Below are 24138 nucleotides of genomic sequence, written 5' to 3' on the forward strand. Positions count from 1 at the left end.
TGTGCAAAAATGTGGTGTATTTATGTGTGTGGGTTTGTTGTTTGTTTGTGTGGTTATTTTGGGTTTTTTCTCCTCTCCTGTGGAGCCTGAGGAATCCTTTTTGTGTTATACTTAACTGGGTTTCTAATATTCCTCTTCTCCACTCTTCCATGTTGTCCTCTTTCTATGCAAGCTGCATAAATGTTGTGAATATAATTTTGCTTATGTATATCCTGAAAAATAAGTACAATATTTGTAACTGCAGTATTTTCTTTTGGACTAAGAAAAAAAATGAAGATGATGGAGAAAGTAAGAAGTTTTCAGCAAATGAAGAAAAGTTAGACGCAGATGATCGTAAGTCTCATTAATATTGCACAGTTGTTATTTTGTGGCAGAGCTGTTTAAAAAACACCTGATTGATGGCAGCTCATAGATCTGCTTCTTACTGTAGGTTGGATAACTGCCTGTTTGAATTCTTTCCAAAACCAAACCTGCCTGTGCTTTGATATATAGAGGACTAGCTCTATTTGCTTCTTTCCTTTAAAAAGGATCAATAGGTTGGAAGTGGAGAACTCACAGTTTTGAAACCTTAAGCCTTTTAATTATGGATTTAGCAGCAGAAGTTGAAGTCATCCTGTGAAGCTCTTCTGGCCATGGCTGTTGCAAATACAGCTTTACCTGCTGGCTTCTGCACTTCTCTTTAGACTGTTAGATGTTATATGTGTGATTCATTATTTAGATTTCTGTGTATTTTAAGTCTGGATTTTGTTAGTTTGATTATTTATAAGGGTGATAATCTAAAATTCTAGATATTACTTGAAGTATTCGGAGTGCGAATGATCACATGTCCCCAAGGTCACGCTTTAATCCAAACCACACCTCACTAGATACTTGTTAGCTCTTGTAGCTAAAGGAGACGCTCAGTTTTTCAGAATAATTTTATAACTAATGAAAAAGTTGTCTCTAAGGTAGAAAAACCCCCGTAAATTTATTCATTTAATTGCAGGGGAAGAATTTTGCAAGTTTTAGGAGTTAGTAAAAATAACTAACCTTAGTGTGCCTTGATGTTTATACAAGGATCTCTCATGGTCTGTGTTGATGCCTTTATTTCTATGTGTTTATTTTTCAGGCATAAAACCAAAGTGCATAGATTTATATGAAATACAGGAGTTTCCAAAATTATCTGTAACGTAGTCCTCTTCTGTGTCCTTATTCTTCAGCCCTAAGATGAATAAATGGCACATGCTTTTCAGATACTTGGTCCTTCTGAAGCAATTGAACTAACAGCCTTCATGCTGTGAAACTGGGACTTGGAGCCTTATGCTGTTGTGTTTAAATTGCACTGGGTCTTAGATTAAAAGTTTTTTTACCTTTTAGGAAGCATTTGTGGCCATAATGTAAGGGCTGTTTCAGCAGTTGGGGACAGAAACTAAAAGTTTTTCTTATTTTGAACTATTGGGAATTATCTCTGAAAACTGATTAAAGAAAATAAGTTGTGGAAACCCTTAAAAATAAAATTTCTTGTGCAAGAACCTGCCTTATCAGTCTCATCTTCTAGACTAACTGGTTTGTTCTTTACCACATCACACGTTCAACTTGTTTGTTTGTTTCTTCCTAGGTGTTTTTAAAAATGTATAACATTTATACTCTGGGTTTTTGTAACAGGGCCTGAGGGCTATCTAGGGACAGACTCTCAAGATCCATCAGCCTTCATGTCTCAGCAGCCAACTGTACAAGAGGAGGAGGAAGTGATGATAGCTCATTCTCATCAGGAGGAGGTTGACAATGAATATGTGTCCAGGGGCTGTAGAAACAAATGCCATTCTCACTTACATGATACCCTGGGACAGACAGATCATCTTAGTCACCATCACCATGACTACCATCATATTCTGCATCACCATCATCACCAGAACCATCATCCCCACAGTCACAGTCAGCGCTACTCACGTGAAGAACTGAAGGACGCGGGGATAGCAACTCTGGCATGGATGGTGATTATGGGAGATGGACTACACAACTTTAGTGATGGGCTAGCAATTGGTAAGTGTTAACTTGGACTCTGCAGCTTTGTTATATGTGAAGATGGTGAAGTCTTCTTGCTGTCACTTATCTCTATTAGGAATGTAGCTCATTAATCTGTGAAGCCTAAACTACTATCCAATAGCATCTCTGAATAAGAAAAATCTCCAGTTTAGCAACATGGAGGTCAGTTAGAAATGAAACAGAAATTATGTGCTTACAGCTGCGTTTCTTTAGGAAATCCATAAACTTTGCTATATTTTCTACTTCTAGCAAAGTTAAAGCTAACATTTTTCAAAACTAAAGCTAGTCTTATAAAACAGTATTTAGGACTGACTTTTTATTTCAAAACCTGCAGATGTTCCACAGTTTTTTTTAATCCTAATTATTTTTATGACAAGCTTGTATTTTTCATCACATACAAAGTAACTGGTTTTTTTTACTTTAGTCAATCCATTATGTCATTGGCTTCTTTACTTCTTTTTCTCTTCCATCTTCACTTGTTATGCAGCAAGGTCGGGTTCTATACTTGGCATATCTGTCTTCTGGGCCCTGGTTACATGTCATGTGTAAGTTCCCCTAGAGCACTGGTGAGCAGGGAGAAGGGGCCCTGGTTTCAATCTGCTTTAGCCTAAAGTTTACCCAAATGGATTAGGCAATATATATGTGTGATTGCTGTGCTGTGGGAGGTAGGCATGCATTCATTTTTGCTGTAAAATTAATTTGGTCCAAATCATTGCGTTCTTCAGAGTGCTTTTACACTTTTGCATAGCAGTCATGTCACATCCAGATTTTCAGATCTTACCATCCCCTAAAGAGCAGCATTGCAGTTCTTCCTAGTGCTTGTACTAACCTTCCAGAGAAGATCTATGCTGCTTTTTGTATCCTAGGAGTGTGTGAGTAGGACAGTAGTTAGCCATTACCTGTCAGAAACATGATTCATGGAGAAGATACCAATGAAGTCACTGTATGTTGCCTTTATGCAGATTTTTGGATTAAGAATACCTATATCAATTGTAGCATTAACAGTTGGACTTGATCTTAGGTCTTTTGCAACCTAAATGATTCTGTGATTCCAGAAGTAGTTTTCTTCAGATGCTCAGTGTACTGCCCTCAGTCTCTCTTCTTGGAAAAGGTTTTAAAAAAAATTTATTTTCTTAAACATCGGTCGGTCATAATCTACTCAGAATCTTGTTCCTAAAGTTGATCTTAATAGTCCATTTTTTTTCAAATTTAAAATTGTATAAACAGTTATTTTATCTGTAAACAAAACATGTATCTTTTTTTTCCTGTTTTGTTCATGTCCCTATTCTTCCCTTAACATGTTGTAGTTGCTCAGTCTTTTTTACTAATGCTTCAGTGAAAATATTTCTTTATCACAAAAATAATAGGTTGAATATTTTGTTTTGGACTTCTGTCTGGGAGGTCAGGTTTGGGGATTGTCATTTTTTCTAGGAGAGCTAGACTACTGGTATTTTGAATTTAAAAGGTTAAAGTAAGTTACAGAAAGTGAAGTCAAATCAGTAATCTTCAGTTCTTATGCTAATCTTTTCTGATCTTGACTTTTGTATTTAAGACTAATCTTTACAGGTATTGGATTCATTTCCAGCTTGTTTAGGATACTGGGGGCAGTTCAGCAGTATCAGTCTTTCTGTAAATTTTATTGTAGGACAAGTTCATTCTTGTTTGAGGAGAAAACCCAATAATAACTATTTTTTCACAGCAGTATTTGCAGTTGTTCAGATTCAGTCAATTCTAAGTATAATGTGAAAAGAGACTTTCTTATTTAATCTCATTTTTGATGAAAGTTGAAGCATGAAATGTAAATTTCTGAGCAGATCAGTAGTGAAAATGTGGTAGAAAGAAGATTTGCATACAAATGACACACAGAATCAATTAACCTCCTGGCATTAGGGAGATTTGAGAAGGAGCTCTGACTTTATAGTTACGAAGGGAAAAGTATGAGAAAGGTTAATAAAGGCTTATTGAATGGGAGAGGAATAGCTTTTAGAAGTCCTGCTGTGTAGCTTGTTCAGGCTAATGGAAATATGGGTTTCCTTCAGTTCCGTTTGTGCTTAAAAGTATTATGGGAAAACATCAGTTTGATGGTGTCGTGAAAATGCTACTTGTGTAGTCTTACCTGTATTTAAAAGATGTGAATGCTTCTGTAAAGATAGCTTTAGCCACCATAACCCTTCATTTAAGTTCATTCACTCTGTGAATTGTTATTCATGATTTCCATCAGTTACTTCTTTCCTCAGATCTGTTCTGCTAACTGTGTAGGAACAAGTTTTAGAAGTGCTTATTTTTTTATTAGAGCATGGAACAGTTGCATCTGACTCGTTTGTACAAAATCATCGTCTGTGATTTGGACTTTTCTGTGTAACTGCAACTAAATAAGTAAAATGCAGAACTCTATTTTTACACTAGTCTTGCGTATAAATTTTTTCCTTCAGCTTTTGAAAGAAGTGATGTCTTTAAAGTGTATTTTAAGATACCAATGATGCTACTAAATCAACTTATTGATAAGGGATAGTGCCAGATTTATTAACGTCATCTTCAGTTTGTTGACGTTTCAAGGCTTCTTTTTAGCAAAAAAAGCAAAAATAGATATTTTTATATAAACTTGTACTTTGGTTACTTCTTACTTTTCCTTCTTGGACTTTGTAAGAATTAAGTTTACTGTGGTCTTGTCTAAAGCTCCAATGCCTGATGTGTCACCTCAGAACTTACTTTCTCCCCGTTGCCCCCCAGCTTAGTGTCATCTGCAAATTTGCTCTTGGTGCCGTCTGTTTCATCCAGATCATTAGTGAAGCCACTGAAGAAAATTAGTTGCAGTTTTTGTCCTGGTGAGCTCTACTTCTCACTAGCCAGCCATCCGGCCCTCTTAGCTCAGCATTCGAGCCAGCGTGCAAGCTCATGTTTCCTCTTTGCCCAGATGAGACTGGCTGTAAGAGATAGTGTCAGAAATCCTACTAAAGTCAAGTTCTGTTACATTCACTGCTGTCACTGTCTCTATAGTCAGTTATTTCCTCAAGCTGGATGAAGCATCTGGAGAGGGATTTGAAGAGGATATTCAACATGATCTTTCCAGGAACTCAGATGGTGCTGACTGTTCCCTAAGTCCTGTTCTTTGCCTTTCTTCTTAAAGATGGGAATAATGTTATCCTTTTCTCAGAGTTCCACCAGGGCCTTCCATAGCCGTGGTTCTCCACAGACATGTGGAGACTCCAAGACTGCAGCTTTGTAGTCACACTAGTCAACTCTGTCAGCACCCTTCAGTGTGAGTCCCATCCTGGCATGTGTATGAGTGTTTCCAGTTTTTTCTACATATCGCTCAACTGTTGCTTGTGTGGTTTGCTGTGCCTTTGGGATGGTGTTGGGATCTGGCTTTGCCAATGAGGACTGAGAGGAAGGCTGTGCTGATGCTTTGCTCTTTTTATGTCTACTGCTTGTTTCCCTTCCTGATCTGTCAATTTTTCCAGAATGTTGTTTCTCAGCTAGCATTCTTGTAGAACTGTTTCTTGTTATCCTTGGCATCTTGTTAGTTTTAGCTCCAGCTGGGCTTCGGTCTTCCTCCTTTTTGTTCCACTGCTTTTAACTTCCTTGTTGCCAGTCTTTGTTCTATTTCTTGTGTGCTTCTCTTTTGAGTCTTAATTCATTAAGACACACTGCTTAGCTGGGCATGTCTTCTGTGAGTGTTCTTGCACTAGCCACCTCTTCTGGGCACTATTTCCCTTTTGACTGATTCCCAGGGTATTCTGCACTGCAATTCCTTAAAGAATTCAAAGTCTGCTTTGTTAAGGTCTGGAGTCTTAATTTTGCTTCCTCCTTTCCCAGTCTCCTTCTGTATCCTTAACTCAGTTACCTCATGCTCTCAAGATGTTATTTTTTGCTGTATTTGCCATCGTTTTTTCCTTGGTTTGGTGCAGTAGCATCAATTAGAAGGCTAATCCTGGCTGGCTTTTCTGTCATTTGTATTGAGGAAAGCATTAGCAATATAATTAAGGGCCATCCTGGATTGTGTGCCCAGTACGGTTACCTTCACAGCTGAAAAATCTTCTGTGAATGGTGATGTCCTGTGTTCACAGGTAGCCTTAGCCACCACCTTTTCTTGATTAGGTGGTTTGTGAGCGGTACTCCTGGGTCTCTTGTGTGCCAGCTACTGTGTCATGGCCTTGTGGCTCTTTAATTGCTTATTGGCAGCACCTTGTTTGCTGGCAGGCTGCTGGTAGCAGCTGAAGAGGAAGCTGGATGTGGTTCTGCACCCTGGGGGAGGCTCTCCATGCAGCTGGGGACCTCCTATGCTGTGTGTGAGCTGTGGTTCAGCTCTGCAGTGTGCTGTGTCCTCCTCAACTGCTGCCAAATAAGAAAAATGGCAAGCAAAAGGAGAAACAGAGAAAACCAGAAAGATGGGGACTGTTGGACTAATTTAAGGGTTTTTTGTGGTTTTTTTTCTTTCCTCCACTTAAAGTGTAGTAGTTTGCTTATATTCAAGCTGCCTAGAATTCAGTCTTTGACTGTTGATTTCATGTGACTTACACAGCATCTCTTACTGTTGAATTGACTTTCCTTTTTCAAGTGCTGACTCTCAGATGTAGTTGAACTCCTTCCCTTTGTATCTTAAAAAAAAAGTATTTATTGCATTTTTTGGGAAGGGTTATGTTGTGGAAAGGTATTAGTTCAGGAATAAGATAGTGAAATGTGGTTTACTTTTCTTGGAAGATTCTGAAGGAGAATTTTGAAACCTACGAATTGTAAACAACGCTTCAGTTAAAGTTTAAATACTTCCACAAACAGAAGAATAACTTGAGTGAAACTAATATGTCCTAATATGACATAAGCATGTGCAACGATGCTTCTGCACTTGATGTCTAAATATGCAGTAATGTTTTGTTCACACCTTTTTTTTTCTGTCTCTTCATAGGAGCAGCCTTTACTGAAGGGTTATCTAGTGGTTTAAGCACTTCTGTGGCTGTGTTTTGCCATGAATTACCTCATGAGCTAGGTAAGACCCCAGTATTTCCATACACTGCATGTATATGTTCTTAAAGGTGCATATGAAAGAATAAGTGATTTTATTCTGTGTCTCTGTAAAATTTGATCAGCAAACTTCATCTGTGTCAGGTTGTCTATTCAAGAATACTTTTAATTTACTTAAAAATGTTCCTAAACATTTCTTAATTGAAATCATCTTACTTTTAAAAATCTAAATATTTCTGCTACTTTGTTTAAAACTCTGCCTCTTGCAGTTACTTACAGCTTGTTCTGTCTAGTTCAGTTGTAGTTTTTACTCTCCTTGTATATAACATAAGTTGTGAATTGCAGAAGGATGCATGACAGAATTTGCCTTTCTCACATCTCTCTTTAATTTTATTCTTGTGCTTGTGCTGTTAAAAGAAGGTCATGATTAGTCGAACTACTTTCCGCATAACATTTGCTGCTTTTTCATTAAGTCTTGCAAAGAACTGCTGTAGCTCTAAATTAAACTTGAAACTACTTAGAAATGTTTCCTAGAAATAATTTGTCTTTCAAGCTCAAGTGATTTAAATTCATGTGCTGTCCCATGAGATATTATTTTCGTGTTTTACAATATAAGTTCAGTATTTGGCCCTTTTGCGGGGCAGCTTGTGGGAACAGGACAGATCTGCTTAGTTTAACCCGAGATGAAACTGATCTTCCCAATTGTCAAATCATTTTGAATGTGCAACTGGTGTTTATTTCTTAGCCGTCATAGTCACAGTCATACTGGGTGTATAGAATGGAGAAAGAAAAGTTTGCTTGCACTTTAAGGTTTAATTCCCTAGAGAGCAGAACATTCAGTTTCATTTAAAGGAGCTCGTAAACCACTATGTGTAAACATCAAACTCTATATTAAACAGCTTGATATATTTGTGCAGTAATGTTATACAGAAATAGTTATTCTGGGGAAAACATACCTGATTTTATGACTTGGGAAGAGTTGAGTCTTGTTCATATTAATCATGGAATCTTGTATTAATTACATGTATTAAAAGTTGTTAGTTCAGATATACAAAGTAAATTCATGTTATGAATCTGATAATTTTAGATTCAGCTGTTCTGTTGGGCTTGGAAATAAGAAAAATCTTTTAAAGTTTAAATCATACTTCTTTAATCAGCACAGAAAATTTGATAAGAAATACCTTCTTTAGCAGAGGACATGAAGTGGCATAGGAATATCGAAACAAATGGGACTAGCTGAAGTTAGCTGGGATTAAAATTGGATCATTGTTGTTAATGCTAAACAATGTTTATAATATACCAGTTCATCTTATCGGCAGTATCTTGTAGGAAAAGCTGTTGTAACAAATTACTGAACTCAGCTTTGAAGATCACTTTTGTTTGTTTGTTTACTTTAACTGGAGGTAACTTATATAAGCTTCTGTTACTCTGGTTTAGAAAAAAATCTGTTCTGCATTACAGGAAATCTGTTTCTGGCTGGGGGCCTATCATTTCTTCAAGTAAAATTAAGACACTAAGGATCATTTACAGAAATTAAAAAAGAAATTATTTTAAAATTTATGAAAAGACTTAAAGAACAAAGAGCAGTTACAGGATAATAAATGGAATAATCACCATTGCTTTATGCAGTTGAGTGGGAATATTTTATTTTAGGGACTTCTTTAGAATGCTCATGTATATCAAGTACTGCAACATTTTACAGTGGTGGTTTAAATGCAAACTACACTAAGATATAAAGCTCTTAAAGACCATCCAAAGCAGGGCTATGAAGATGGTGAAGGGCCTTGAAGGGAAGCCATACAAGGAGCAGCTGAGGTGACTTGGTCTGTTCAGCCTGGAGGAGATTGAGGGGAGACCTCATAGCTGTTTACAGCTTCCTTGTGAGGGGAAGAGGAGGGGCAGTGATCTCTTCTCTGGTGACCAGTGAGAGGACCTGAGGGAATGACCTGAAGTTCTATTAGGGGTGGTTTAGGTTGGATATTAGGAAAAGGTTCTTCACCTAGAGGGTTATTAGGTACTGGAACAGGCACCCCAGGGAAGTTGTCACAGCACCAAGCCTGACAGAGTTCAAGGAGTGTTTGGACAATGCTCTCAGGCACATGGTGTGCTTCTTGAGGCTGTTCTGTGCATGGCCAGGAGTTGGACTTCCATGATCCTTGTGGGTCCCTTCTAACTCAGGTTATTCTGTGATTCAGTGCAAAGTTGCTTCTTCCAAAACTCCTAAGACTTTAAGGTTTTAAACTTACAGTGTTTGCTGCTGTGTTTGTTTGCTGTGCTTCATGTGCATCCTTTAATTTTCTGTCCCCCAGTGATTTCTAATTTTATGAAGGAAAAAGAATAAGACAAATAACAGCATAGACAGAGCTTAGTAATCTTGTAAGTAAGAGAACTGTAAGTAAGAAAATACTACAATAATTACCTGAGAGTGAAAACTTTGGGTGTTTTTCTTCCTTCCCCTGTTGTAGGAGATTTTGCTGTACTTCTAAAAGCCGGTATGACTGTCAAGCAAGCTGTGCTTTATAACGCTCTGTCTGCTATGCTGGCCTATCTTGGGATGGCGACTGGGATCCTTATTGGTCATTATGCAGACAATGTCTCAATGTGGATATTTGCACTTACTGCTGGCTTGTTCATGTACGTGGCTCTTGTGGATATGGTAAGTGGCTAGACTTACTTGAATTTTATATAACACAGTTTAAGAATTAATGCAAATTTTTTCATCTCAAATTCTTCCATCTTTTCTCCCTCAATTAACTTTCTCTGTGCTTGGAGGTGCTAATGAGTGTAAGTGCTCAGTTAAATGTTAATGTGAAAGTGCCTTTATTCAGATTACTGTAGGAACAGGCTCTGTTTTCTCCTTAGCTGTTAAACAGAAGCAGTTAACAGCAGAGGTAAAGAATTTTCTGCTGACAGTGGCCAGTGTAACCAGTAAGACTGCAAGTTGCACACTATCAGCACCACCAAATTTGCTCCAACTTTTCCATGAAGTCATTACTGCTTCTTGGCATGAAGACAGATATTTTTTAAAAATGCATATTGTACCTCCAGAAGTATGTTTGTACAAAGTGGATATTTGTGAAAGCTCAACTGTCATTTTAAGAATAAAACTCTTGGCTCAGTCAAATCACTTATTAAATAATCATATCCCAAGTCAATGGTTGACTTAAGACATCAGCATAATTACCATGAAAACAATAATTAGAACATTACTGGTTCTCTCTGTCTGTAATTATGAAAGTAGCCTCTCAGTGTTGTCCATATTGAGTAGCACCTAATTCAAGGAGCAATATTAATGCAGTCGACAAGAACTAGAGGAGTAAGACTCCTCCACCTTGTGCCTCATGGTTAAAGAACTGGGTTTGAAGTAATTGTTTTGAAGGCATTTAACATTTTCGTGTTTGTTTAGGTACCTGAAATGCTCCACAATGATGCCAGTGATCATGGATGTAGCCGGTGGGGATACTTCCTGTTACAGAATGCTGGGATTCTCTTGGGTTTTGGGATAATGCTGCTTATCTCAGTGTTTGAACATAAGATTGTATTCAGGATAAACCTGTAATCCTGGCTGCCAGAAAGACAGTTTGGTGTTAAATTATAACTAGTAGGGTTTTTTTCTATTAAACTCCTTATTGGAGAGGTACATTTGATATAGACTAGATATTTTTATTGGTGTGCTTTGTTGTTAAGCCGCTTCCTCCCTTCTCCCCAGATAGAAATGAACACTGTAAAGTTTTGGTTTTTTTTACTTGGGATTTAGCATTGCTTATGGTACTGTGGAAAGTGGTACTTAGTAAAACACGGTTAAAGTGCCAAATCGGTATTATCTTTGGGGTTAGGTTGGTTTTTTTACTAAACTTATTTACTGTATGTAATTATATGTAATGTTTTTTTACTTCAACGGTTTAGTTGGTTTAGAGAGGCAAAACAACAGTGGTTTTTATTTTAGCACAATCAAAATCAGTGGATACAAATCACAGTGAACAGTGTAAAATGAGAAAAAGATGTAATGGTTAGCATGTGTTTATATTGGTAGACATTCATCTCTTCATCCACCTAGTGTATACGGATTTGCAGTGGTGGTGCTCTCAACAGCTTGTGGTTTCCCTGTGTCTTATTCCAGTTGGTTTCTACTCCACACAAATTAATATGAAATAATGTTCTAAGTGTTTGCATCAAACGTTTTACTTGTTTCATCCCTTCTGATACCAGTTGCTTTTCACTGATTTGTCAAATCAGCAACAAAAGTACAGCTATGAAATTGTAAAAGTATGGCTCTAAAATATGTGAATTTCATTAAAAAGGCTTTAAAACCAGTGCTATATCCCACTTACATTGCCTGAAATGACAAAGGTGTATTAAACCTGTTTTATATCAAAGGGAAGAGTGGTACAGGTTGAGATAAAAGTCATTTACTATAACAGCTTCCTGAAGTAAAGTGTTGGTTTACTTTGGGAAAATGAGCTGAGTGGGAGAGCTGCCTACTTCTAGTTCAGTATGATTGCACACAAACTTGTGCTCGCAAAGCAGTTATATTCTTTGCAAGAACTAAGGCTGAAAAATACAAAATACCAAAATTTCTTTGACAGCATATCTAGGGAAGCAGCATGTTAAGAATAATAAGCGTAGACTTAACTATGTGGTTTGAACTTAATATTTTTCACGACCCTGAATGTAACTGAAGGAAGAAGGCTGAAAAAAACAATAGCAAAATAAATAAATTCTGCATTTGCAGGGAAGGTGAATGTTAGACAACTTTTGTTTGATTACTAACTAACAGAATTATAGTATCTTACTAGCTAGCTTTAAAAATCCCAGAAATATAACAATTGGAATTTATTTCTGATCCACTGCTTCAAATAATGAGCTGAATAAGAAGTTTGGACACCACGGAAATGTTTAATGATACTTGATGGGTTGAAACAGTCTGTTGGTCTGTCATACACTGGAAGCCAAAACCTATTCTATCACCTCAAAAATAGATGTTTTCAATTAATTGAGTGGTTTGAGAGTTTTTTATTAGTTGAGAAATGGGTATCACAGGAGTTTTTGCAGCCAATGGAATATTAGCTTCTTCTCCTCCTTCAGTCTTTTCTGAGGTTAAAAAGATTGAGGTTTAATCTTCTGCCCACAGTGATGAAATGCTGTTCAGTGCCTCCTTTGAAGCCAGGGGATTGAGAAAGGCATACTTCCTTCAGTGCTGCTAATGCATCCTGAAAGCAGCACTAAGCTGTGATGAGGTCTTACCACCTCCCCTATATCTGCACATGTAGGAACCTGTGTGTCTCTGCTTGGTGAGCATTTGTTTGGAGAGAAGAACAGAATTCCCTTTTGGAAGCAGTCATTTTCCTCCTCCTAACCTAACTTTTCATCACTAGAAGCTACTCTGGTGCTGGGCTTTCATCTTTAGTAAGAACACTGACAAAATGTAGGTGCATTATCTCCCGTCATCAAGCAGTTTACATTCCGTATGTCTTCTATTCTATGCTATTGCATTTGGATTAAGCCTCTGGACTTTTGTTAGAAGCACACCTCTGAACAGAGGAGTTGTGCCATGGTACAACAGCCATCTGCTATGTTTTTATAGCATCTCCTTGATCACCCATCCTGTGCTGTCTTTACTCCTTTCTTATAGCAGTCATATTCTAATGTTCCCAAGCTTGAATTAGTAGTATTTATAAGTATGATGAAAAATGGATATATATCTACTCATTGTTTCTGCATCTTCCCTGCACTTAAACTGATAGCTTATTTGAACTCTCAGAAGAGAAGGTAACCTGTTTTTTTCAGTCTCAACTCTGATGATAATTCCGCCCTTTGTTCTATGTTCATTTAACTTCAGAGTAGCTAAACTCTGCATTAAACCCACCTGCTGATCTTCATCTTTCCCTTTCCACCTCTAGTGCTTGAATACCATAATCTTTGGCTCATCAAAAGCTGTTTCATTTTTGCTATCACCGCCTCCCTTTTAGAAAAACAGATCCAAACAACCATGCTGACACCCATGCTGACACACATACACTAAACCTGTCAAATGGAAATTTTTCATGCCTTTTCCTATACTGACCTCCAATCTTGGCAGTCCCACCTCATTACAGATCTCTCAAAATATAGCTGCTTTTCCCCCGGAGGTGTTCCTGATATCTCTTTACTGGAGCTGAATGTATGATTCTTTGGGGCGATCCGATTTCACCCTGACCTGTCTAAACAAGTCTTGCCTTTGCTAGGGTAATAGTGCTGGTCACCATCAGTGCTGATGTGCCTCAGTTTGTGCTCCGGTACTGCTCCTCACGGGCAACACGTATTCCTGAGGAAAAAAAGTCAGCAAGACTTGTCCCTTCCTTTCCTCCAGACCTCTCATTGTGACTGTTCTGCATGATGCAGTTTCTGGGATGCAGCCTCACTGTGTTCTAGCAGGCTTTGTAAGGCTTGGGCACCGTGTTTACCCAAGGTATAGTAAACCACCATAAATACCGTGCACTTCAGCCCATGGGGCTTTCACCTTCTGTCCTGCACTCTCAGCTGCTACAGAAATTGGGCATGCTCCACCTCTGTGGTCCTGAGGGATTTCAGACTTGGATGAACTCAATTTGCTTTGAATTTTTTACTAGCCTACAAGCATAATAGCTGCCAGTTCAGCTGGACTTCTGTTGTCCACGTACTGGATATGACACAGGAAGTGGACACGTGGCCCAGTGTTGCTCAAGAGACTTTAAGATCAGTGACTAAATGATGGAGATAAATCTACACATTTCAGACAGTGTTTCCAGTGGGTTCTTGGCTGGTTTTTGATGTGCCCAACTGACGTTAAAATATCTGCATATCAAAACGCATTGCTAATGTAACAATATGAAAAATGAATGGCCTTTAGAGCATGTGGGTAGAAATGTCTCTAACCTAAAAAACAAGCATATTCCACCTCTTTAATGATTGATGGAGAGAGATGTCCATGACAGACAGCTGTCCAAACTAGTAATTGAGAAGACTATAGACTGAAACTTGCTGTAGGTTTGTACCAGCAAGATGACAAAAGGTTGTTTGTTTGTTTGTTTTGGGTTGGTTTGTTTATTTGTTGTTTTGTTGTCAGCCTTATAAAGTAGAATCTGCATCTGTTGCAATGTACTCATGTTGAAAATATTCGTGGTTTGGCCAACCGATGGGGCAGAGCCTCTAAGCAGCCCTTTTATGCATATATTTTTCTGCAGCAGTTTGTAATGTGCCTGCTGATATTCTGACTGATAAATGGAAGTGTCTGTTTTGTGTATCTGTCTATAGCTTAATTATGGTACAGACCTTAATTTTATATGCTGTTACAGCTGCCTTTAGTGCCTGCGCTAGATGCGGGTAAATGGAATAGGCAAACGATGCTGGAATCAGTTGTTTGGGTTTTTGGTAACATGTTCTTCTAATAATTTTGGCCTGTATTTGTACAGAAAAGGTGTCGTGTAGTTACTATGTGCAGCAAAAGTCAAAACAAAGGAGTGGAAGTTCTCACCTGCCTGGCCTGTGGGGTTCAGGCGCCGGTACGGTTTCTCTGCTCCTTTGTGGCTGTATGTGATGGCAGATGTGTATTTATGTTTATCTAAAACACAGCGAAGGCTTAAATGGAACTGAGAGGCTAAAATGGAATTCATCGAGGCTCTCCTGCTGCCTGAACTGAGACACCAGCACAACTAAAATTTCTGTGGAAAATGTGGCTCATTGTGTTTGTGTGCCAAAAAAGCAAGAAACAAAACGATGTTTTAATGAAATGTGCTGTTTACTTAAGGTACCTTTTTTGGCGTGTATGTATCATGACTGTTGCTGTTACCGTATTGCTGTGTGCTAGAGAAAATAAACCACTGAACCAAATGCTGGCTTTTGAGCGTTTTTCTCACTGACGTAGATGTGGCGAAAGATGCCACATCTTTCGTTTACCTTCTCGGGGCGGGGGGGTGGGGGGTGGGGAGGGGAAAAAAAAAAAGAAAAGGAGGGGAAAAAAAAGTAAAATTGCGTTTCCTTGGAGTTTCCCCTGGCGGGGAGAAGGAGGGGGCCGGGTTGGGGCCGCCCCTCTCTCCGTCATCGCGGCGCGCCGGCTGGGCGGGCCGGGATGGGCGGGATGGAGGCGCCGGCGGCGGGTCCGGGTGGAGCGGAGCGGTACTTTACGCGCTGGTACAAACCAGGTACCGCCGGGCGGGGGGACCCGGGACCGGGGCCTGGGCGGCGACGGGGCAGTGACTGGTGTTTGTGCCCTTGTTGCAGACGTGAAGGGGCGGCCGTGCGAGGACTTCTGCGTGCTGCAGCACTCCAACAGGCGAGTGGGGCGGGGGGGCTTGGGGTGTCTGTCGTCTGCCCGCCGCGTTCTGACCCCCGGGAAGACTTTCCATTCAGCAAGGGGAAGTGCCGCATTCTGCACCTGGGATGGGGCAACCCCGGATGTACGTACAGACTGGGGAATGAGATGCTGGAAAGCAGTGCCACGGAAAGGGACCTGGGGGTCTTAGTCGATGCCAAGTCGAATCTGAGTTAGCAGTGCTATGGCAGCCAGGAGAGCCAGTCATGTCCTGGGGGGCATCAGGCAAAGCAGCCGGTCGAGTGGGGGGATTGTCTCGCTCGGCACTGGTGCGGCCTCACCTTGAATATTGTGTGCAGTTTTGGGCACCACAATATAAGAAAGATATTAAGCCCTTAGAGAAAAGGTTCTGTACCTTGAGTGTGGTTGGGCACTGGAACAGGCTCCCCAGGGAAGTGGTCACAGCACCAAGCCTGACAGAGTTCAAGAAGCATTTGGATGATACTTTCAGGTACATGGTGTGACTCCTAGGGATGGTCCTGTGCAGGGCCAGGAGTTGGTCTCCATGATCCTTGTGGGTCCCTTCCAACTCAGCGTATTCTGTGATTCTGTGATTTGTGTACTATGGATGGTGAAGGCAAGATAGGAAAATGTCATGCATTGCTTCTGCTTGGCTGTAGCTGGATATCCATTTATTTGGAATAAATCAACCTGTACCTTATTTGGAGTCTCATTCTTTACCTCCCTCAGCAGCGGCCTGTTGGGGCATTCGGAGTGTTTCTGGGGTGTTTGGTCCCAGAGGGAAGAATAAAACCTAACTACTATTTACACAAAAACTGGCAGTGCCAATGGCTCGTGTTGAGGGAAGGTGAGGCCACATTTGTGTTCCCAGTGGGTTGCTTGCTCCTGTTAAGAATTCAGAATAACAGGAAGAGCGTGCTCTGCACAGGGCAGAACCATTGCCTTGCTGCAGCCTTTTGGAGCTGGAGCTTCTCTGTGGCTGTTTTCTGCAGTTCTTTCTCATTCTTTCAAAACAGAAATCAGAGTGCCTGCGAATAAAAGGCATGACAGCAACAGCAAGAGAGGCCACCCTTGCATATGTACTAAATACTAAATATGTAGTTACTAGTCTCAGTTGTCTGATATAAACAGTACTTTAAATCCTATTGATGTGGGGGAAAAGGAAATTAAAATTTGTTCAAATGTCTATGAGACTGTTTTGCTACTCTGAATTGTGAAATATTGGCTTACACAGAAGCTTAGCCAAATGCTCTGTGAAGTATTTTACCCTTATGCGTGGGGCTGTAGCTCAGTTTGCTTTTTCTAGGCAGTATAGAATTTGGGGGGGATTTTTTTTTTGTTTTGCAAGGTCTCAGCTCCAACAGATGACTGTTCAAATAAATTATTTGCCATCTCCCCCTTAGAAAGAGGCTGGAGTGAAGAGGAGGTAGCTTTGCTGCTAGGGCATGCTGAATGCATTCACCAGGATCCAGCTTCCTCTTGTGGGAGCTGCACAGCCAGAACTCCCTAGGAGTGTGTGGAGATGGATGCAGCATCCATAGGGAATGATCTGATTCTGTGCCCTGGTTTCCTCTGCAGTCACTGTGCTGTTAATTCTGGTCCTTACTGCAGGTTTTATGCTCCTCTTGAACAGAAAAGCTTCATCTCTCTTCATTTACTGGCAAGTTCTGGGCTCTCCATGCTTGTGTGTTATGCATGGTTCTGGACCAGGGATGAAGACAGGCTGTCTCTTTAGCTTGGCTTGTCTCAAACTGTCCAGTTTCTTGGCAAGAAATAACCCTCCTTTAGAAGAAGATGAAATGCAAGCAGCAGGTTAACTAAAGCCCAGATCACTGAAGGATTTATCTTCTCTAACTATTCACTACAAATGGCCTTTAGCTGTTCTGAGAAACATTGCCTTGCATTACATTTTGTGACAAAAATGTACTGTGCTCATACTTGTTTAAGTGAGTATCTACTTCAGCTATTAGCTGTCAAGTGAACAAAGTATGTTCCCACAGGGTACATCCACAGACAGAACAAACAGCTCTGGCTTATTTAAAAGCAGTGGTTCTGTTTAAGTAAAAAGTGTAATGCTTTTGATGTTCCTGTCTAATATCTCAAAATGAAGCACCTTTTATGGGAGTTTTAGGTCAGAGTGCAGTTTTCATTTGGGGTGGAACAGCAGGCATCAAGTAAGATAGGCAGAGAAAGTTGTGGAGCTTGCTTAGAGCACAAGAGCATGGCTTCTCAAAACTATAGCCTAATACTTTTTTTTTTTTTCTTCAGAATCTGTGTCATCACCTTGGCAGAAGCCCATCCTCTTCTTCAAAGTGGGAAAACAATTAAAAGCATTAATTACCAAATCAGTGCCAACTGTAGCAGACTTCAGAATAAGGTCTCTGGGAAGTCAAAAAGGGTATGGCTTTTTTCTTTCGTTAGTTTTCATTTTAATCTCTCATACTGCCTAAAACTTTCTGTCCTTTCTAGGATAGAAACTGAGGAGGTTACTTTTGTATTGTATTTTAAACCAGCCCCTCTACAGCTGAAGAATTTAGACTTCCTCAAGAGGTGCCTGTCTGGCTGTCCCAGCCCAGGTCTTGCAGTGCTCCTACAGCACTGGTGGTTTCCAGTGTTGCTCAAACCCACTCACTTTTAGTAATTATTTTTTTTTATAGTATACAGAGGGACATAAGCATCCCTGAAAAGACACAAATTTATTTCCAGGAAAATGCCAAGGATTTGGAGACTGCTGTTTTTCTCAAGCTAGTCTAGATAGCAAATGGACCAGTTTAGTGTGTTTCATGGTGGGTTTTTGAATGTGTAGTTTAACCTGCTTATACTGAAATCAGCCGTGCTGTTTCTTCCCTGATTTTAATCTGATCAAACTACAGGTCTGCTATTCTGCAAGAAACTTAATTATGACTCAATCTGGAAGCCCTTAACAAGCTTCTGTTTGATTTGTGCATGTAACTAAGTTGGCATCTTCCCTTCTGTAGGGAAGCAGAGCTCTGTAACTTGCAATGACCTGTAACTATCACCCATCCTTGCTTTCTGAGAAGCTTGCAAACTTATGTTGCTGATGGTAATACTTTTAAAAGCCCTGTGTCATTAAACTACATATATATTTATTTATTTTCCAAATGCAGGGAGCTCAGTTTTTAACAGAACTTGCCCCTCTGTGCAGGATATCTTCATCAGATGGAGAGGAATACACCATTTACAGGTAAGGTTTTTCCCTTTTTCTTCTTACCTTGACATACCATGCACATCTACTGAATCTAAACACTTTTGCAGTTGTATACGAGGGCGGCTGATAGAAGTGAATGAAAACATTCTTAGTAACCCCACTCTTCTGCAAGAAAAGGTAAGACACTTTCTTGCTTTTTATTTTTAACTTTTATTTCACTGCTTACTTCAGTCTTGCTTTACAGCCATCAACTGAGGGTTACATTGCAGTGGTTCTACCCAAATTTGAAGAAAGCAAGAGCATAACTCAAGGACTTCTGACGCAGAAGGAGTACGAGGAAGTTTTGTTGAAACGCCGTAATTCTTCTTCATGAAATCAATTCTACACTTATCATCTGTACTTGATACTAAACAAGCTATTTTATTGTACACTGTGAGTTTTGTAGTATTGAAAGGCCTAGTGCCAGTTTTTAAAAGTGGAACTAAACTGCTTGATTCATACAAGAATAAACCAGTTCAAATAGTTTGTATATTAAAATTTCCGTACTCTTTTTCTCTGAGTTCTAACACTGCAAGTTCTTAAATAAGCTCAGAATGACATGTTGGAGTATTTATGTTCCACAATCAGTTTTGCTTAATGCAAGCCTAAAACATACAGAAAAATCATATGAATTAGCTATCATCAAATTCAGCTAAACAAAAACAATATGGAGTTTGACCAAGGTGAATTGAAAATAAAAATGTAACAGAAGCGTAGGTACAAAGAGCAGATAAACTTGAAAATAAACATTTCGCACCAGGTTGTATTTTCATGGCATCCTGAAGTCAAATAATGCCCTTTGTACAGAATTCTGTAACAATCAGTATCTATTTTCTTAAATTTTAAATGGTATAATGTCAAATCTGCATAATACTTCAGTGGTTCAACATGCAACTCAAATTCTCAGTAAATTTTAATAAAAAAGGAAGGAACAACTACCATCTACAAATAGAGAGGGTAAAAGAAAAAGGATTTGAGTCAAGACTATTAGTCACTTAGAATAACCTTTCGTAAAGATCAGTCATGTCATCAAGATTAAAATTCAGGGGTGCAGCTACTGAAAGAGGGTTTTTTTCCTAAAACTACTTCATTGCAGGTATAACTTGTAACTAAGATAACATTTCAGTGCTTCAGGCCACAGCTTTTCAGACTATATTCCTGATTCTGCTTTATCAAATATATAGACTGATATAGGCCAGAGATGAGTTTACAGACTTCAACAGTAGTGTTACATATAGCATATGCAGCACAGGCATCTTTACATAAAATGTCTATTAGCAGCATCTTTGGGCTGAAACATCCAGTAAGACATTCATAAGCATTAATTACAAAATCGGTATCAGTGAGCATAGGAAAGGCATTCACATTATAAAAATACAGAAGATTTAACTAGTTGGTGTTGTAATAGCTAAGTAATGGGACATCTATTAGATGTGACAAAGGCCAACAGTTTCATTTCAAATTAACCTGGCTTGACTTTCCACAAATGAAAGCAATATTGAAAATTCAGGAAGTGTTATTTTCAAATGGGAGTTCCTGCATTTCTCAGTGCTATAATTACTTGCTCTCTAAAAACGTCATGTTTGTTACATGATTTTCTAAAGACTTGATGCCAAATGTCTCCGCTCTCCTTTCTGGAGCATGTGCATTTGTACCAGTTCGTATTCTGTCTTCTTTCCATGGTGGAGCAGGTTTAAGGCAACCATTTCCTGCTTTATTCTGTGTATATATAAAAAAAAGAATATTTCTTAAAAACAATCAATCAACCAACCCCAACGAAACAAAACCCAAAGCCTATTTAAAATAGTGCAGATGAACCAAATACTGACCTTTCTCAGTAATTTGAAGCAAAGTGGAAGAAGTTGGCATAATAGAGTCATCACATTCCTTGTTTTCAGAATGCATGCATCAACCTAAACAAGACAACAGTAAAGCAAGACCACTCATTACTTGTGTTAGGCAGTTGTTTTCTACATGAGATGGTAATCTGCTCTGAGCTGGAATAAGTAATATTTCTCCTTCTGAAATCTCATGTAATCAAATGGTTTTGCCTACATTTTTATAAATTTCTCTATATAGTACATGTAAAACAAGAGCATCCTTTCTGTTTAGCTAAGACTTGAGCTGTGATGCGGAAGGGGGTGACACACATCTCAAGAGAACGTGTAATTCTCTACTAACAATACAATATTAAACAGTAATAGGAGTTTCTTGGAAAGGAGCTCTTGTCATCTAAGTATGAATCATCACAATTCTTCATGATTTTCCCTTCTGTTTTATGTCCTGTCAGCATGCTTTAGAAAGCCATGCATCATGAAAGCCTTACTTTGATGTGAGTTACACTAAGAGTTGCCTTAAAGCTTAGAGCATTTGAGTTCATGCCTCAAGTCTGACACTCAGCACAGATTATAAATTTGGGCCCTTTACAAACACTAATTTGAGAGCCTAGTACTGCTTTGTAGTGATACATCACTGTATAAACAGACTGGAGTTCCCATTCAGTTTAGAGAGTGTAAAACAAACCAAGAGGTAGCCCCAAGGTGCTCAGTTTGGTTCTGAGTGGCTTGCATGCTCTATCTAGTTTTAGACCTTGCTGTAAAATTGAAACACCTTTTCCACAGCCAGTTGGAAACAAACATTCAGGTGCACAGAAGTCATATTGCTCACACTGATCATACTGCTGCTCAGGGATACTTCAGTTCTTCAAGAAACCTGAAGTCCATTCCCCACTGAGTTTTGCAGATATGCTTCTTGTGGTAATTAACAATTTCATGGCAGCTGTAGAGGTATTTATTTATAGCAAATATGAATATTATCAGAAAAAATTCTGGGTAGTCTAGGGTACACTACCTACCTACTGAGAAGCAAGCATGTATTTCAGAAATAGAGCCAGGGGGTTGGAATTTACATTTATATATATTTACATTTATGTTAAGCATTAGTAACAACAGAACAACAATAATTATTACAGTGGTGGAAATACTGAAGTCCACAGTGAGGTATGCTTAATTACAGTTCCTATTTCTCTGGATGAAATTCGAGTGGATTACAGTATTATTACTGCAATCTAGTGGATTGCGGTGTAATTATATACAGTATTACTCCATCTCTTATTATTCTGCTGAAAATTCTCATTTGCAGCATGATAAAATCCCAGTACTTCTCTTTATCTAGTGGGTAAGGTCAGAGGCATGTTGATAGAAGTTCTCTGAAAAAAGATCTCAGCAGCAAAAAGAATATAAAGTAGTGGAAGCCTACGGACACCTTCCCACCTTTTAATTTTTTTAAGTGCAGTCCAGGAAAATCATTGTCTTGGCAAACATTTCTGTAAACTCTTTTAGTAACAGTAATTTCAGTACTTTAAGCAATAGGAAGGAAAAAATATCCTATTACTTTTTTACTGATTCTTAGACTCAATAAGTCAGTAAAAGCTCAGAGTAGGGAAACTGTTCCTTAAAACATTAATATCAATTATATGTCTGTGGCCACTGGGCCAGTTACACAAAACTTGATATCCTATGATCCCTAAAAAAAAGTTCATATAAGCCTGTAGAGTAATACCATCCAATATCCAAGTCATCCAATGACAGGCTTCCATGTATGCTGGGTGCCAGTGTACTGTATTTTGCCTCCTATCAAACAAACTCCCAGTATGAATGAGTGGATCAGGTCAGGATAAACTTCAGTGAAACCCTTCTCTGGTAGTAGGGAAAACATAAAAAAAAAATAAAAATAAAAGGCCAGAAGACAACAGCACCCACGCTGGAGAGAATCCCTTCCTGAGACAAGGCAGTGCAGCAAATGGCTGGGACTAGTTATCAGTGAGGGGTGTCCCAACAGACAAAACATTTTCAGCAAGGACAGCAGTTCTTATGGTTTTTCCTCTTTATTTTCACATCAGCTGCTCAAAACATGTTAAGTGCAAAATAATACTTTCGTTCCTCTCCTACACAGGGAACAGCAACAGTGACATACTGCATTGCAGAAAAACGCTTGCTCAAAAGCACAAAATTTTTTACTTATTAATTTTTATGATCCTCTGTCAATCCAGAAGCCAGTCAAGAAGTTCAGCTGTCATGAACTGTTCCATATTTTAACAGGAGCATAAATTAGTAAATTACTGCATTCCTAAACAAGTTAGGCATTGCTTTCAGGAATATATATAATTTTTACCTTACCTTTGTAAACGTAGCACTTTTTCCCTGAGCAGAAGCTTTAGCTGTTATCTGGAGCTGCCTGCACACAGAGATGAGTTTTTCAGCCTCCAACAGAAGCAAAGGCTTGTCATCCTCGTGTACCTGAAACATGGTTCAGGAAGACAAAACAACTCTGTGTTAAAGATTCCGACATTAAGTTAACAGAGGAGACAGCACAGCCAGCTTTTAAGCACTGGTGTCATAAGCTGAATGGCTCTTTTAGAGGTCATACATCACCTGATCAGAAAAAGCATGAAGAGCTGAAGCAAGCTTTGTGCCCTCTGTGGCAAAAATCTGAAAGGAGGAGAAAGCATGAAAGAAAATGAACCGCAATGGAAGTTTTTCCTCGTTGTTTTAATAGTGTGCTATAAAGTAAAAAGGTAGCAGGAAATACTTGTAACTGTTGTATATATTTATAATTCACAAGTCAGCAGTTTGCAGTGACTTCTGAAATAAAAAGCTACATTACAAACTGCCATCCTCCCAGATAAGCAAAGCTTAAAGGCTTTTCCTTTACATATAAACCCCCCCAATTTCCAATTATTTTTTGCACTGTGGCAGCTCACAAATTTTTTGTGGGTAGATAACACCTGCTGTGTTTGTATCTTGTCCTATCAAAGGTAACCAGTTTCCTGTTACACACAAGCATGAAGGCTGGACACAAGGAATCCACGCATTCCTTCATTTGGTCCCTTCCTTCTGTTTGTATTATGCAATTTTTTACACCCTCTTTCTTTCCCAAGAAAATACTGCTGCTCAGACTAGGATCGAGCAGCACTATATAGTTAACATTATAAGGGACTGAGCTACTACTAATGTATTGAAGTCCACTGATATCTGCCATATAATGCCATAATTTGCTATTCTTCCTCCTATCTGGAATGTAACACCTATTGGTATAATGAATGATGTCTCAAGCTACTACTGGAACACTGAAAAGTTTGCTTTCAGAAGGTATGTACCAGAGTTAGGCTGCATAAAATCTACAGCTGCCAGTCAATTCATGGTACACTGTACTTATGTGTAAGGAATCAGAGACTTAAGTTCCAATTTGGCCTTCACTCAAGAGTGCTTACCTCCTGTTTTGTTTAAAACATATTACCTCTGCTTGATGAAATAAATCTTGGGTAGTTTTCAGAAGTCCTTCTCCTCTGTGGGAAATAAAGAAAGCAGAAGATATGCCATGTATAGACTGCAGATTATTTTGCCTATTACTTCCGTGAGTTATAGTCTCACCACTGAATATTTAACAGTGCACACCACTGAACTGTAAAATATCAGTCTTTTAGAAGATACTAGCCACAACAATAACTTATTACAGGAACTGCATTTCAAAACATTATACCGACACCTCAGTAGCTAGAGCACTATTGGGGAATTAGCAATGGCTCAGTTCTCTTAAGCTGAACAAGAACAGAAATCCATGTCTCTGGCATACTGAGTATTATTGAACTAGTAGC

General features: G+C 39.0%; 3 protein-coding genes across 3 annotated transcripts in view; 2 read left to right on the forward strand and 1 right to left on the reverse strand.

The window, feature by feature from the left end:
• SLC39A6 (solute carrier family 39 member 6) overlaps positions 1-14832 on the forward strand; it is a 20830-nt gene extending 5998 nt beyond the window's left edge. Inside the window, exons 6-10 of the mRNA XM_064658911.1 lie at positions 264-333; positions 1645-2022; positions 6929-7009; positions 9450-9640; positions 10391-14832. Of these exons, the coding sequence (XP_064514981.1) occupies positions 264-333; positions 1645-2022; positions 6929-7009; positions 9450-9640; positions 10391-10543 (873 nt within the window). The 3' untranslated portion in view covers positions 10544-14832. The remainder of the gene's footprint in view (positions 1-263; positions 334-1644; positions 2023-6928; positions 7010-9449; positions 9641-10390) is intronic.
• A 209-nt stretch (positions 14833-15041) lies between these two features.
• Positions 15042-18980, forward strand: ABITRAM (actin binding transcription modulator). Its single transcript, XM_064658949.1, has 6 exons — positions 15042-15143; positions 15223-15274; positions 17543-17672; positions 18403-18479; positions 18551-18620; positions 18688-18980. Exons 1-6 carry the CDS (start codon positions 15071-15073, stop codon positions 18814-18816), a joined length of 531 nt encoding a protein of 176 aa, XP_064515019.1. The 5' UTR covers positions 15042-15070; the 3' UTR covers positions 18817-18980.
• Positions 18630-24138, reverse strand: part of CTNNAL1 (catenin alpha like 1) — a 59846-nt gene continuing 54337 nt past the window's right edge. Inside the window, exons 15-19 of the mRNA XM_064658938.1 lie at positions 23781-23829; positions 22916-22972; positions 22661-22780; positions 20312-20395; positions 18630-20201 (exon numbers count right to left, since the gene is read on the reverse strand). Coding sequence (XP_064515008.1) covers positions 20040-20201; positions 20312-20395; positions 22661-22780; positions 22916-22972; positions 23781-23829 — 472 coding nt within the window. The 3' untranslated portion in view covers positions 18630-20039. The remainder of the gene's footprint in view (positions 20202-20311; positions 20396-22660; positions 22781-22915; positions 22973-23780; positions 23830-24138) is intronic.

Source organism: Pseudopipra pipra, chromosome 1 (genome assembly GCF_036250125.1).
Source record: "Pseudopipra pipra isolate bDixPip1 chromosome 1, bDixPip1.hap1, whole genome shotgun sequence".
NCBI lineage: Eukaryota > Metazoa > Chordata > Aves > Passeriformes > Pipridae > Pseudopipra > Pseudopipra pipra.